The following is a 15,008-nucleotide window of genomic DNA, read 5'->3' on the forward strand; positions in this document are numbered from 1 at the left end:
ACATGCCACACAAATAGTACTACAGGAGTACATACAGGAGATTCTACTCATTCTTATAGAGTTTCACATAGTACACACAAATATGAGGTTAAAAATAGACATTTTAATTGTACTGAACTATTTATATTGATACTTTGACGTTTTTTATTTCCAGAAAAATGTATCCAAACAGATGCCTATGACGTCTTAAAATGCTTAAAAAAATTGTAGTCAGCTCATTAGGTTTTGTAACAAAGATATCATATAAATAAGCTACAAAGTTGATACACACATGTCCTTCCATTGTCAGACTGGCGTCTGCCCTCTGTAGCGGGATACACTGGAACCACGGAGACAGTGTATGGAGTATCAGGCTGCAGGTTTCGTAGAACTATGGTCGTTTGGGCTCCAGGTATTTGTTCCTATTTAAAAACAAGGGAAGAATGAATTTCAGCTAACTTCTAAAACAAGTATAATGTTTGTAGCAAACAGATTTTAGGACCATTCAATTTTGTTGCAATGAGACATCATAATTAAATGGAAAAATGTACTTCTAAAATACATTTATAATGCACAATTTGATCTATAATAATAGCTGTAAGAGACAGAGCCCCACCATGGCCTCAGTTCCTCCAGCTGCAGGGACGAAGAAGATCTTGTACTGGCGTACGGCCCCATCTGCGGGGTCCCATTTGACATTCAGAGAGGTCATGGTTGGGTCAGTGACCCTCAGGTTCTTCACACCACCCAGAGCCCCTGCAAAGAAGATTTGCATTTTACTGTTTCGGCATCAGATCATACAGTCATATGCATCTTCAATGGCTATTTGCAGCACATTGAGCTTGACAAATGACTTCTTAGTAGTTTGTTGGCTGTATAGTTGCACATAAATTGGACAGAAATATCAAAGGGAGCCGTTTAGCCACATATTTTCCATTCTTAATCAGTGAAAGAAAGATATTGATTGTAAGACACTGATTTTTCAAAGAGAACTCACTTGTTTTTCCATTCTCAGACATTCTCTGGCCATCTCCTTCTGTGTAAACAGGGATTAAGGTCACAGTGTAAAGTGTGTCCGACTGAAGGCCTCTCAGAACTGTGTTGGTAGTGGTTCCTGATACCTGCTCCTGTTTCCATGATAGCACATACAGTACAAGTCAAAGAAACATTGCAAATGACTTCCACCTGAGATCTTCAAATCAATATTTATGATTAATCTGAACATCACATTTTAGTTTATTCTTTAGTTGAAGTCCTACCAGTCCTACCATGCTTTCAGCACCACCAGCTGCAGGTGCGTAGAGAACCTTATACTCCTTCACTTTTCCTTCCGCTGGCTCCCAGCGAACGTTCAGCGTGGTCATGGTGGGGTTCAAAACCTGCAGGTTTCTCACTCCTCCTAAGGGTTCTACAGGAACACCACACACAGAGTTACATAATACCATCTAATTCTCAATGCATAACATCTTGAATAGTCTCTACATCTGACAAACCTCCAGATGTGAGGGAAAACCAAGATTATTCATGGAATGCATCCTCCCGAAATTAGTTTATCATTGTTTTTGCTTCACGAATGAAGTCATAATATACTTCAGGACGTTTGAAAGGATTTTCTTGGAGCCACTTACTTGTTTTCCCTTGGCCGGAAATATCTTTACTTTCTCCAGTACGATAGATGGCAGCCACGGTGATGGAATAAGGGGTGTTAGGGGTCAGCTTCTGAAGAATGACACTGTTCTTTTTTCCACCAACTTGATCCTGATTGAGAAAGATGTCAATAGTAAGACTTGATTTGGTGTATAACTGAGAAAATATTTTGAATAGGGTGCAGCACAAAATAAATGACATTCACAACCCTTTTTGCTTCAGTAATGTCAAGGATATTTAATGGGGAATAAATCCTAAAAAGTAACCTCTTCATTTACCCTCTTCTCTATCCGTTTACAAATGTAGTTGTTTAATAAACCTGGCATTATTCATTACGAATATTGTTGGCTATTTAAATTTTGTTTAGATATGAGTGTTTGTTAAATGCACAAATGTCATATGTTAGTACATTAACCAATCGCTCACATGGACATGATGTATTCAGCAGCTGAAGATATTTTTTTTTGCAGTGGAATAAAATGCAAGGAAATATTACACACTGAAAGTGAATAAGTCACACTGTTTAAAGGTTTTTACACCAGCTGTTGCTGTGACCAATGAGCATCATCCTGCATTAATAAACAAACTAATGAAAGTGGCATTGTTCAGTTTTAATATTGTTAGCCAACGAGCCCCCAAACAAACAATACATGTCCTCTGGACTGTTCATCTAAAGCGCCTTGACATTTACTATATAACAGTAAATGTTTTTTATCTTGATGGTAACTGAGGGCCACTTAACAGACATGTTGTGATGGTTTGTATTAGATCAGTCTGCTGGTAATGACTTCCTGTCAAGACGTTTGGCTTCTTTTTAGCAGGCAGCTTGCTGTAATGACTAACACAAGGGCCTTGAACTTTTAAAAACAGATTCTGCCATTCTTCATCATAAGTGAAAGATGGCTCATGCCCTGCCTCAAAACATCTCAATGGAGGTTGAATGGGGACAGCTGAACTTACAGACAGCAGTTTTCCACCCGCAACAGGCTGGTAGGAGACTTTGTAGTTCTGGACGCGGCCTGGTGCGTGGTCCCATTTCACAGTTAGAGTTGTAGTGGTGGCGTTGAAGACCTGGAGGTTTTGTGGTGGTCCAGTGGGCACTGGGAGCAGACAAAAAGGTCAATCAGCATAATCTGTCTTTTGAAACAGTAGCTAAAACGATTAGGGGTGGGAATCATGAGAAATTTAATGATTCTGGTCCTGATTGCACTTATTATTTTAGGTGTTTTGCGTAAGCACCCTTAATTTTTTTTTTCTGGAATTGTAAAATAAAAAAAACAGCATGATTTAGGCAGCAAATTCTAATGTTTCTTTTATTTTAAAGCACACTTTTTATTGTTCATAGCTGAAAAGACTGGTAATCATCCAAAACACTCTGATAAATACAAATGATAACTCATTAAAACTAATAAATGAATTAACAAATTGAACCAAAGATCATGAAAATCCTTCAATTCTATTATTATTGTTTTGTTAAAAAAAAACCTTTTTCTGAATTTGTTGTTGATTCCCAACCCTACTCATTATGCTGGTTACGTGAGCATCATGAGTCAATCCTGAATGATGGATGGAGGAGGTGCATGGGTTTTTGGGATGAGAAATGACCATTTGCAACAAAAACAATGCAGTCGGGCAAGTTGTGCATGCGCGTTTATGACTGATGGCAATGAGGAAAAAATGATAGTGATGAAATGGCAATGATGAATGATTTTGGACAAATGATGGTGGATGAGTTTCTGGTGAAACACAAAAATGCACATGCAATTCTTCATCTTCTTTTTCCATCTACTCATTAGCATTTACATTAACAATTACATTTTCTCTTATGGAAACAACATACCGGGTGTAATGAGCTTTGACACTAGAAAAAGATAAACAACATGTTATTTTATTGTAATGTGTACAACTGTTAATGTGTTGGCTCTGAGTCTTGAGACATGGGACATGGGTAAAATATGGTTACACCAAACAGTCTAAATTCAAGTGAATACAAGGTTTGTTAATATTAATAAAATATACACTGGTCAAACGTTTGGGTTTGGTAAGACTTTTTAAATAGTTTATAAAGTAACCGCTGAATCCCTGAACAGGATGTTGTGAACACCTCTGAACCGACTAATGTAAATGTGTGTATCACATTAATGTAAAATAAAAAAAAATGTAAAAAACTGTAAAATTATGTATCAGCTGCTATTTTAGCAGTTTTGTAGCCTGTTTTTGTCCCAGTACACAAGAGTCAGTGTTCTACACGTGTGGTTGTGTTTAATTCTCACATGTGCGTTGGCTCCCCATCAGATCCTCGCTCTCCGACTCATCGGGGTAGATGGCTGTGATGGTGACGTCATACATTGTGTCTGGGTCTAATTCTGTCAGAACTTGGCTTGTCTCTTCACTACTCAGGATATCCTAAAAAAGATCAACTCTAGTGAGCCTCAATTGCCATCTATTGTTCCAAGAACCTTTAAAGGGTTAGCTCACCCAAAAATGAAAATTCTGTCAATAATTACTTACCCTAATGTCGTTCGACACTAATATTAAGTAATATTAAGACTTCCGCTCATCTTCAGAACACAAATGAAGATATTAGTGTTGAAATCTGATGGCTCAGAAAGGCTTTCATTGACACCAATGTCATTTCGTCTCTCAAGACCCATAAAGGCACTAAAGACGTCGTTACAAAGCCCATCTCACTACAGCGGCTCTACTATCATTTTATGAAGCCACGTGAATAGTTTTTGTGCGCAAAAAAACTAAATAACGACTTATATAGTGATGGGCCGATTTCAAAACAAAGTTTCGAACCGTTATGAATCAGCATATCGATTCATGATTCGGATCTCATGTCTAACTGCTGAAATCACGTGACATTGGCGATCTGAATCATGAATCGATACACTGATTCATCGGCCCATTACTATATAAGTCGTTATTTCGTTTTTTTTGCACACAAAAACTCTTCTTGTGTCATTGTAGAGCCACTGTAGTGAGATGGGCTTTGTAATGACGTCTTTAGTGCCTTTATGGGTCTTGAGCATAGACTGTAAAAAAATATGGACGTAGTGTCCGTGACGTCACCCATAGGATTCTGATAAGCCGTTCTGAAGCTTAAAGTAGGGGCGAGCTGGGCGTCGCCATCTTGTGAGCGAGTCATCGCGTGTCACTCCTGGATAACAGAAAATGGGGAAAAAGGCGGGATGTGCGCGGAGCTGAGGTGACGCAATGACTATAGACGCTGGATAAATGGCTATCCACTTGTAACCACGCCCTTAATTATGCAGAACTTTAAGGCTTTATATAACGTAAACGAATGAGTTATAAATAAATTCACCCCCCTCAGAGTTGTCATGGAGATCAAAATTAGCCTTATAAGCCAAAACCACAATATGTACCAGGCTGTAAACATGTTTTTTTCTGCTTTAAAGTTGAGAATTTTAACATGGGGCTCAATGAGATTCTGCTCCCTTCTGGAGCCTGTCCCTAGTGGCCAGTTGAGGAATTGCAGTTTACATTACTTCCGTATCGGCTTCAAGAGAGATCGCGGGAGGTTGCCGCTTGGTCTTGAGAGAGGAAATGACATTGGTGTCAATGAAGGCCTTTCTGAGCCATCGGATTTCAACAAAAATATCTTCATTTGTGTTCAGAAGATGAACGGAGGTCTTACGGGTGTCGAACGACTTTAGGGTAAGTAATTAATGAGAGAATTTTCATTTTTGGGTGAACTAATCCTTTAACATCTATGGAAACTTAATTCCGTAAAATGTTCTTTATAGTGTTCTTTAGATTATTCATACTGAAAACAAGGTTATTTTGAATACATTTATATTTTTATGCAAATTACAAGCTGATAAACATACATATTTGAAGTTGTTCTCGCCCTTCTTGGTCCATCCGATGCGGTAGAGAGCGACGTCAGGTGCTCCATGCTCCCATGTGACCCTGAATGAAGTCTGGCCCACCTCAGAAAACACCAAATTCTTGGGTGCAGGAACCACATCTGAATGTCAACAGAAAAAGTGTGTGATATAGAAACCGGTGTGAACATTGGGACTGTGAACCATCATATCTGACATGTCCCATCATGCCGAGTTCCTGTGTAAAGGGAAGCGGGTTGTATGTCAGCAAGAAAACTCAAAACTTGCGGATCAGCTGGGACTGATGAAGGATATCACCCTTGGGACTGATAAAATAAATCCATGAACACATACACGTGGCTTGGGTAGGGGTGGCGTAACACATGGCAGTCATTATCCAGACAGGGAGCTTGAAAGACCTACTGAAATTGCAGGTCTTGTAGCCAGTAAGTCACATAGTTCAACACCAATGTAACAAACAAAACCTAGCAGTTGTCAAGTAATTGCTGTTGCCAAACCAACATCATCGGTCAATCAAGTCATCTTGGAGAATCAGTGAGGAAGGATTATAACCTCACCAGTTATTGCACTGCCAAGCATGGGATTTCCTGGACCTTCGTCGTAGTCAGGAGTGACAGCAACATCATACTCTGTCTGAGAGCGGAGGCTGGTGAGAACCAAAGTGGTGATGTCACCGTTGACCTCAACCTGTCAAACACCAACGTCAGCATTAACATTAATACACGTCAAGGGAAAAGGAACAACAGATGCTTTTGACAGGCCGACTTGCCTCATCTCCATTCATTACACATGGACTAAAACATTTTTTTTTAATCTAAACTTCAAAAAAAAATACACTACCAAGCTCGATTTTCTGAGGACAATGCTTGCCTGTGCAAAACACCAACTGCTTGAATTCCTGGTGCGCCACTCACAATTTTTCCATTAAATGACATTATACAGTATTTGTCCCAAACCACTGTTAATGAACTCACTGACTAGGCCTTTGTTAGGTGCTTAGCCATGGCATGGCAGATCTCACCTGGTGTGAAATGGCTTAATGGTACCGAAAACAAGAAACAAATCGGTAGCACTTTATTTTACAGTCCTGTTTAACATGTACATACAATATAATTATAATATCTGGATAATAACTAGGCACAAACCTTCAACTTATTTCTAAACCTAACCTTAACCCATGTAGTTACCCTATATTACCCAGTATTTTCTTAGGTAAGTACACTGTAAGTATCCATATTGTAAAATAAAGTACAATCAACAAATCATATCATACTTTCAATATTTATAATACCATATCATGATCACTAAAAATGTTCCTCAGTTAACACAAAATCAGCCATTGTGTTTAAGTTCAGCAGATGAGTGTTTTCTTAACCTAAGGGCTTTGATGCAAACAGGTTTCGAGATATGGCCTAGATCCCTCCTTTATTTTGTTGCACACCAGGCAATAATCTTAAAGTCATTTTGTAATCTAACAACACACCTTTCCTAAACCAGACATGATTTGACAAATCATCTACGTCATACTCAAATCCTTAAGTATGATAAATAGCTATAGTTATGTTTTGCCTTGTATGGATGCAAAGATGCATCCAGAAATCGGCTTAGTGAATTAGGTCATCTCAACCTCATTCCAGAGTGTGTCCAAGAAGAGCTAAACAAGACAGTCTGTATCCTATCAACAAGTTTGCTTGGACATGACCTTTCAGACCTCCTCAAATAGTTCCACTGTTCATCTCAGTAGATTTTCAAAGATAAAAGACTCCTTTTGGTAAAAAAACAGCACTCTGGAAATATCCATAAAGGCATCATTACGGAGAGACAGAGAGAACAGGCGAAAAGCCAAATCCCAAAGGTGGTGTCCTCAACGTAACCCCCCTAGATTTGGTCCTACCGTCTGACCAGGATCCGTTTGTGAATACCTTAGTGGGGTTAATATGGGGGCTTTCAAATGCAGGAAGTCCTAGATAATGAACTCTTTCCATGGAAGACCCTCTCTAAAATAATGACTAAAAAGCTAAAGTTTCTCTTCATCTATCTCACATTCCCTGCATAGCTCAGGCCTATTTCCCAACCCAAGACTATTCATCATAGAACAAGACAGTCCATTAAACTGCAATTAAAATATCTTCTTTCAAGCTGCAAGCTACAAATGTTACAAAAGGTTAAAGATAGGAAATGTAACTACAATTATAATTCCATTAATTAGTTTAGTCCTATGTTCCATTAACTAAAATCAAACATTATACTTTTATAGAAATGGCTCCTTTTTATTTTTATTGGAAATGGTTCTACAAATGGTTCTTAGAGTCCCGAACTACAAACACTGCATGGGACATTTTTGATATTTTTGATTACTATATCATGATTAAATCTTACTAATCCCTGCTGTGTGAATTACACATTTTGATTACCTCTTTCAGCTCTCCATCTTCGCGCTTGTAGGTGATGATGTACTTCCTGACGTTTCCAGCAGATGCATCCCAGTTTAGACGCATGGAGCTGTGGGTCACTTCTGAGATCCTCAACTCACCTGATGGAGGCAGAGGCACTAGAAGACAGAAAGATAAAATTAATTTGATATTTCTAAAAACATACAATAAAAATCGAAACCATCTGAGAAGACGTACGAGTGACTCCTCTGTCGATTAGGGGTCCGCTGACCACCTCTCCATGTAAGGCAAACAGGGAGATAGAATACGCCGTGTTTGAAAGCAGCTGCAACAACTGGACATCATTCTCATCTGCACCAACTCGCATCTGCAGGAGGGAGGGATGTTAAAGAGAATGGACATTAGCAAAGCAATGGCCCAGCGAGACAAGACTTGTTATGAGGAACACCTGGCATAAACACACTCCTGATTAAGGTATGTCTCTTCCAGACTAAATCCGATGAGCAAGATCTCCTGGGATGAAGGTTGTGGCTTTTCCAAAAAAAACACATCTGCATCTCCATCTGCAGATATTTGGGTACTGTTATGTACTTTACTTCAGGGAGGAAATAGATTCAGAACAGGCAGCATTAGCTCCTTTTTGCCAAAAGCTTTTGTTTCAGGCGAGCCTGGATTTTGTAGACCCCCCTTAAGTAGTATTTTATTGATCAGAGGCCACTCTTTCATTGCTCAGGAGACTAAAGCTTTCAGCTAAGCCTAATTTAATTGTCAACTTTGTCTCAGATGTCTCCTAAAATTCCTAAGGTGAAATAAATAAAAGTTGACACAATAAGAGTATAAGCGATACATGAATGTGGATAGCAGATTAGATCATGTGGACTCAAAGGAATTTAATGAGAAATGTTGGAGTTTAAATTGACATCTATAATTTGTATTGCAGACTTCTGTATCTTTGTAACTTGGAAAAAAAAATGTTTCAGATTGATAAACTGAATATCCTATTTAACTTCTAACTTTAGAAAAAAAGTTACTTTTTTAACTAAAATTTTAATTAAAACTATTGAAACTTGTTTTTGTTAGAAATGTTTCCTTGTCAACTAACTGAAATAAAACAACTTGAAGTTGAAGTACTAAAGTTACTAAAACTAAAACAGAAATAAATTCAAGCTAAATAGAAATATATATATATATATATATATAAAGATACAAATGATAAAAGCAATTTTCAGCACTTCAGATTATGGAATTAAGATGGTTCAGATAGATCTCATTTGTGATTTATCTTTCCTCTAGTCGTGAACAGCAGTGTAAAACAGTTGCTCCTTGCTTTGACCATCTGGCTTTGCTAAAGGGGCCGCTGGCAGAGATGGGTTTACTCTGCCTTGAGGTCTAATAAAGCAGAGGTGGAAATTTTGAGAGATCGTCTGGAGGGTGTTCTGGAAGGCGTCAGTGTGACAGGCCCTCACCTCCATCTTTCCAGAGGGCACACTGGCGTTGATGGTGTTATAGTTCAGCAAGTACCCACTGGCTCCGTCAACTAGCTCCCATCGGACTCGCATGGACGTCCGGGTTTCATCATACACGGCCATGCTGGTAACAGCAGGTAGGGGCACTGTGAAAAAACATGTAAATTATCTAAAATATCTTTGAACCACATTCAAAAAAGCTTTATAAGAATGAAAAAGAACAATAAAAAGTTGTGATTTCTCATTAACATACGTGTTTTGGTCACATTAAATGACCATAAAGCTAAAGCCACAATGACCAAGGCAGATTATTGCATCCAAGTGGCTCATGACGAAACGATAAGCCTCTCTTTACGATGGGATAAGGTCTTGTAATGTTGATCATAAACATTATAGTGAGAAATGTAAAAAGAGACTTAAGCAAACTATAAAGCGAAAATAGCCAATTAAGTTGTTCTGTTTACTTTAAATCTGTAAAAATTATTCAAGTTTACTTTGTCCGTCCATAAGACCAAAACGAAGCTGTTGACAAAGGCCCACTTCTCAGATTTCACAGCTGCTTTATATTTGCGATGTGGAAACTAGCATTAAAATTGTGTTATATAGGAGCTGCAGTATTTCTTTGAGGTTTCATATTGGCTCTGCTCCAAACAAAACTGAGCTGCCAACCTAGACACATTTTCAGACATCATTAGTGCACTCCCAACACATCGGTTGTTCCTTAACATAAAGGATATTATGTTCAGGACAAATTTTTGCATGTAGTTTTTGTGGAATAAGGCAATGTGACGCGCTCTGCCATTTAAAAGTTGGTGGAAAACGCTAGGGTTGTTGCTGGGTGGTATCACATTTCATTTTTGGTTAGAAAGTAGCTGTCTTATGTAGACAAGGTGAAAATATCAGCAGTATCAAGTGTGCTGCACAAGTCCTGAAAGGTAAAGCCATAATGTTTCAATCGCCCTCCAGGTAGTTGGTCCAAGTATAGGTCATAAACCTCGCCCTCTCCATGTAATCGAATGGGATGTGAGACAAACTAAACAATCCAATTACACTTCAGATAATTTTAATTTCATTTTTTTTATGCTGCTGATGTTAAGTTCAAGTGTTATTTTTTGTTAAATAAGTTTGGTTTTAGTTAGTTATTTGATGCTGTAAAACCGGGGGGTGACGTCCTGATTGACAGCTGAGATTGACAGCAGCTCTGAGCAAAGTATTCACTGAGGCACCAACATACTTATTTCCGGATTTTCTGGCAGGAGATTGGAGGTATGCAGGAAAACAGCTGTTTCCAGTGGTTTTGAGGAATAGATATGGTTTATATAGTGAGTTTTATCAGACAATGAGATTGAACAGTAGGAGAACTAGAGTGATAAACATAAACAGAAGGAGAGGTTTTGATCTGCTCTACTTACATGTGGTTTCGGTTCCTTTCAAAGGCTCGCTGCTCTCCTCACCGATCACTCCATAGACATTGATAACATACTCGGTCATGGGGGTCAAGTTGACCAGGACAAGTGTGTTTTCTTCACCATCTGCAAACATCTGAAAAACATCATCAGGGAGAGGTGATCTTCTGCTGAGAGGGTATTACACAAGACAGAGAGCGAAACGGGGAGGCATGTGGCCATCTGAAATCATCTCTCTTAAGTTGCAGGTTCTTAAAGGTCGGAATTCAGCATATGGACACGCCGGGAAAGCTGTGAAATTTATGGGATCTAGTTCAGCCCATACTGATCCATGATACTTTTAAGCCATATAGATCATCCCAAATGCACACAGTGTATACGGTAAAATAAAATGTGACAAGATGCATAGCTTTGAATGAATGTTATATGAAAGCTATCCTGTTTTATTGAAGTCATTGAGGTTACACAAGATGTAGGTAGAGACATAGAAATTAAATGTCAAATGTTGCACTTTATCAAACTTGACTTTTATAGCAACCACACTATGGGCACCATAATAAATAAATGATAGGCACATATAAAATCTGTTCCACAAGATAGTGAGCTGTCTACTAGAGCGAGTCACTGAGATACTCCCAATGCAAAAGAAGTTCAAAAACTTGCTAGCCATAACCACAATGACTTATTGCTTAAAAATTAGCTAATAGTCATGTGCTTGAACAAGTAAAGTAATAACATAACAATAATACCTTTGCAAATCATTAGGTAATGATTAATTAAAGCAGACAACTAGTAGTTGAAATGCATGGCTTTGACCCATTGTGGTAATTAACACACTAATTTACATTATTAGTTAATATGTTATTAGGGAATTAATACATGATGCCATTTATTTTTACTAAATAAGCTTATGCAGTAATTATTAAATGGTTTAGCTCTTTATGAGTCATGCATTAACTCATGATTAACAATAGTTAGCAAGAGTTACAAGAGTAAGCAGATAGTAGAAAGTCTACTAATACTCTAATTAGAGTTAGTTGACATGTATTTGCAAAGTTACTTATAGTCAACAGAATGTTAAAGGGACCACCAAAATAAAGTGTTAACAACAGGGCTTGATAATAAGGACTGCCCAATGGTCCGATGGTGTAAATGTTGCTCTGGAAAATTGATGCAACTGCCATTTGTCTGATAGGGCCAGAGCTAAACAAACAAAAGTTTATAATTTGCAAGTTTTTAAGACTTTTCCATTTAAATATTCAAGCACAAGAAGACACAAAAGAGAACTCAGTTGAATAGTGTAAGAAGTTTTGTGCACACACATCCGAAACACACACAAAGAAAGCCGCTTCTCAGACAGTGTGCGAATGCTGAACGGAGCACTTTCACATCTTCTTGCGATTGAGCGGACATATTCACACAAAAATACGTTAAAAAAAGAAATCTGGTCTCATAAGGATCTTGGTAAACATAGTCGGCTGTGTCTTAAGTGAACATGAACAGTTGACATATAAAACTCATGTGTAACAATATATTGGATCCCTGCAGCTCTTAAAGTGACAGCAGCTGCAATCTTCGTTTTGATGTTAATCAAACAAAGGACAAAGAAGAAGAAAAAAAATCACACACTGCTCTTAATGAGTAACTTTTGTAACATTAAAAAAGATTGATATTCATTTACTTTATACATTGAAGACTATACAGTGCTATTTTACATTTGATTATTCATTTTCTCTACCTGAAAATTACCACTGCCTGAAAAGCAGTGTTTATTTTCATTGTATGTTTGTTCTATTGTATTTGTGCTATTGCTCTTAATTTGATCATTTGTTCTTATTTTATTACAGTTCACTTGTCCTTAACAATATTTGAAATGATTAAAAGCTAGGCTAGTAGTTTTGGGTGCCACAACGTTCTGTATTAAGGTTATAGTTCAAAAACAAAGACAATAACTAGGCCTATTTTATTTATTTATTTATTACTTTTCTTATCGTGGTGCCAGTGAAAATTTTGGCAGGGCAAGTACAAATGGTAACCATGCCTGCCTTGGCCAGTAGAAAAGAATCCTTAACTTTGAGCCCTGCACAAGATGCAAGAGAATGTAGGCTAATAAATAAAAGTGCCATAGCTTCCAGAAGTTTAAAATCTACCAGGGTATATCTACCAGAGGTATCTGCCATGCCTACATAGCTGGATATGTGTTTTTAACACTCACCACTTCAGTATTTCCACCAGCTGCAGGGACATACTCGATGCGAAACTTCTCCACTGGCTCATCAGGTGGCATCCAGGTAGCACGGAAGGAGTAGTGTGTGACCTCGGAAGTCACCAGGTCAGTGGGTGTCCCTGGGCCGCCGCCTGGTTCATGGAAAGCAATGGAAAAATGTAAGCTGTGCTGTCAAACAGCTCTCAGACAGGTTTACACTTAGACTGTAAATCTTCCTCAGGCCTATTAGCTCCTTGCAAAAGGTTAAATGGGTTATATATCACAAGTTTCATGGTTCAGTAAATCACTGTTATCCCCCAAGGAGGATCGGAGTGCAACCTACAGTTTTTTCAACAAGATTATTAGTTTAAAAAAACCAACAAAGAACCGTCTGGGAAAACAAGAGTGCAAATCAAAAATGGATGGCACAAGTTCAAGCAGTTTAGCCGAGCCAAACTTTGGGAGCTTTGGGAGTTCTGGGTTTTTATTTCTAGTCTGCAGAACAGAACCAGGCAGATTTGTTTAGATTCAGTTGTCAAGAACGTGACTGTACCTGGGCCTTTAACACTATTACAGAGGTTGACAGTGAGGTCGTCCACAATATCCAACAGGAAGGAGAAGTCATTGACATTGTACATGTGAATTTCATCAGGGTCGGTGGCAATGGATCGCAACTCATTTTCATCAGCGTTCTTCACACCTAGGAGCCAAGAGGAGATGATTATTGAAAGATCTCAATTACTTCAGCTGAGCTAAGGAGACATCGATCAAGCTGTAGTCTTGCCAAATGAAAAGCTGTGAGATGTTTGGACACAGAAGAGCTCTGGGTTGAGTATCTTTTACTGGCATGAAAACTACTACAGTCCATTGTGACTGAATTAGATAGTGTGAGCAATGTCAAGAAGAGAAGAACTTACCGACGGCATAGAGCTCAATGCCAGAGTCACGCAGTTTCTGAGAATTCACTACAATCTCGTCCTGAGATTTGCCGTCGGTAACAAGGACACCAATCTTACGAGAATCGGGTCTCATACCCACATTTTCTTTGAAGTTGTTCTGGAGGATGTAGTTCAAGGCCATACCTTTGGAAACACAATAAGTTGCATAATGGTTTTGTAATAATCTATGGTCAGAATATTTGATTAGTTCTATTGATTGATTCATTGATTCATGCATTTCCTATATGTGCAAAACACTTCTGAAATTGATTTAAAGGTGAAGTGTGTCGTTTTGGCAATAAAATAATTAACAAGCAAGCCATTTGCAGGTGTACACATTTCATTCACATTTCATTTCACTGTGTGTATAGAAGCAACATATTTTACATTTATTGCAAAATATGCATATACATAAAGATATTTAAGTAGTTTGCAAGCTTGGGGAAATTGACTATCATGTCATTCACAGTGCTTGAGGCGCTATAATGTTCTTTTAGTGCAATTTGCTAGTTCTCTGATTGGTGGACATGTAGTTTTTCACGAGGAAATCTGCTTTTAAACACAATTAATTAATATATATATATAATGTTGACTGACAGCTTAAAAAAAAACATATAGCATTAAATAGCAACCCCACAGCTCACAGTAGGTCTGTCTTTAAATGTTTATTATAAGTTATCTTTTAAAAATGAATTTCCTTGTGGAGAAAATTCATGCACTAGATGTGCATAAATGACACACAACACCTTTAAATGTTTCTTTCAGGAATTGAGATAAACAAATAAGAGAGCATCTTCAAGACAGTAAATAATAAAGCACTTATGTATTAGCTCTGTACCCGTCATTGTATTTCCCCCTTTGTAGGGTAAGTTGGCCACAGCATTTTGCAGCGATTCACGGGTGGCGTGAGCGTTCAGATGCCACTCAGTTTTGGGATCCCCACTATACTGAGCCAAACCTGTGAGAGAAGCACACACCATTATGAATGCACGGGTAAAGGTTCCTGTTAATAACTCAATAAGGAGCCCAGCATAAAGCTCACATCTGGAGTCCAGATGCATGAATATACCTTCAACATATCTAAAAACATGAAGTAAACAG

At 38.2% G+C, this 15,008-nt stretch overlaps 1 protein-coding gene across 7 annotated transcripts in view; it reads right to left on the reverse strand.

Annotated features, from left to right (window-relative positions):
* The window catches only part of col12a1b (collagen, type XII, alpha 1b), an 83,592-nt gene that overhangs the window by 43,758 nt on the left and 24,826 nt on the right, over positions 1-15,008 (reverse strand). For 5 of the 7 annotated variants that reach the window (XM_067418178.1, XM_067418182.1, XM_067418177.1 and 2 more), the window contains 18 exons: positions 14,746-14,865; positions 13,887-14,051; positions 13,523-13,669; positions 12,979-13,121; positions 10,770-10,899; positions 9,358-9,503; positions 8,129-8,258; positions 7,913-8,049; positions 6,056-6,185; positions 5,481-5,620; positions 3,900-4,032; positions 3,467-3,487; positions 2,587-2,726; positions 1,608-1,737; positions 1,239-1,387; positions 977-1,106; positions 596-735; positions 272-401 (listed from right to left, as the gene is read on the reverse strand). In XM_067418178.1, the coding sequence (XP_067274279.1) occupies positions 272-401; positions 596-735; positions 977-1,106; positions 1,239-1,387; positions 1,608-1,737; positions 2,587-2,726; positions 3,467-3,487; positions 3,900-4,032; positions 5,481-5,620; positions 6,056-6,185; positions 7,913-8,049; positions 8,129-8,258; positions 9,358-9,503; positions 10,770-10,899; positions 12,979-13,121; positions 13,523-13,669; positions 13,887-14,051; positions 14,746-14,865 (2,361 nt within the window). The remainder of the gene's footprint in view (positions 1-271; positions 402-595; positions 736-976; positions 1,107-1,238; positions 1,388-1,607; positions 1,738-2,586; positions 2,727-3,466; positions 3,488-3,899; positions 4,033-5,480; positions 5,621-6,055; positions 6,186-7,912; positions 8,050-8,128; positions 8,259-9,357; positions 9,504-10,769; positions 10,900-12,978; positions 13,122-13,522; positions 13,670-13,886; positions 14,052-14,745; positions 14,866-15,008) is intronic. The other 2 variants (XM_067418179.1, XM_067418180.1) reach the window with 2 other exon arrangements.

This window comes from Pseudorasbora parva, chromosome 15 (assembly GCF_024679245.1).
Source record: "Pseudorasbora parva isolate DD20220531a chromosome 15, ASM2467924v1, whole genome shotgun sequence".
Taxonomy (NCBI): domain Eukaryota; kingdom Metazoa; phylum Chordata; class Actinopteri; order Cypriniformes; family Gobionidae; genus Pseudorasbora; species Pseudorasbora parva.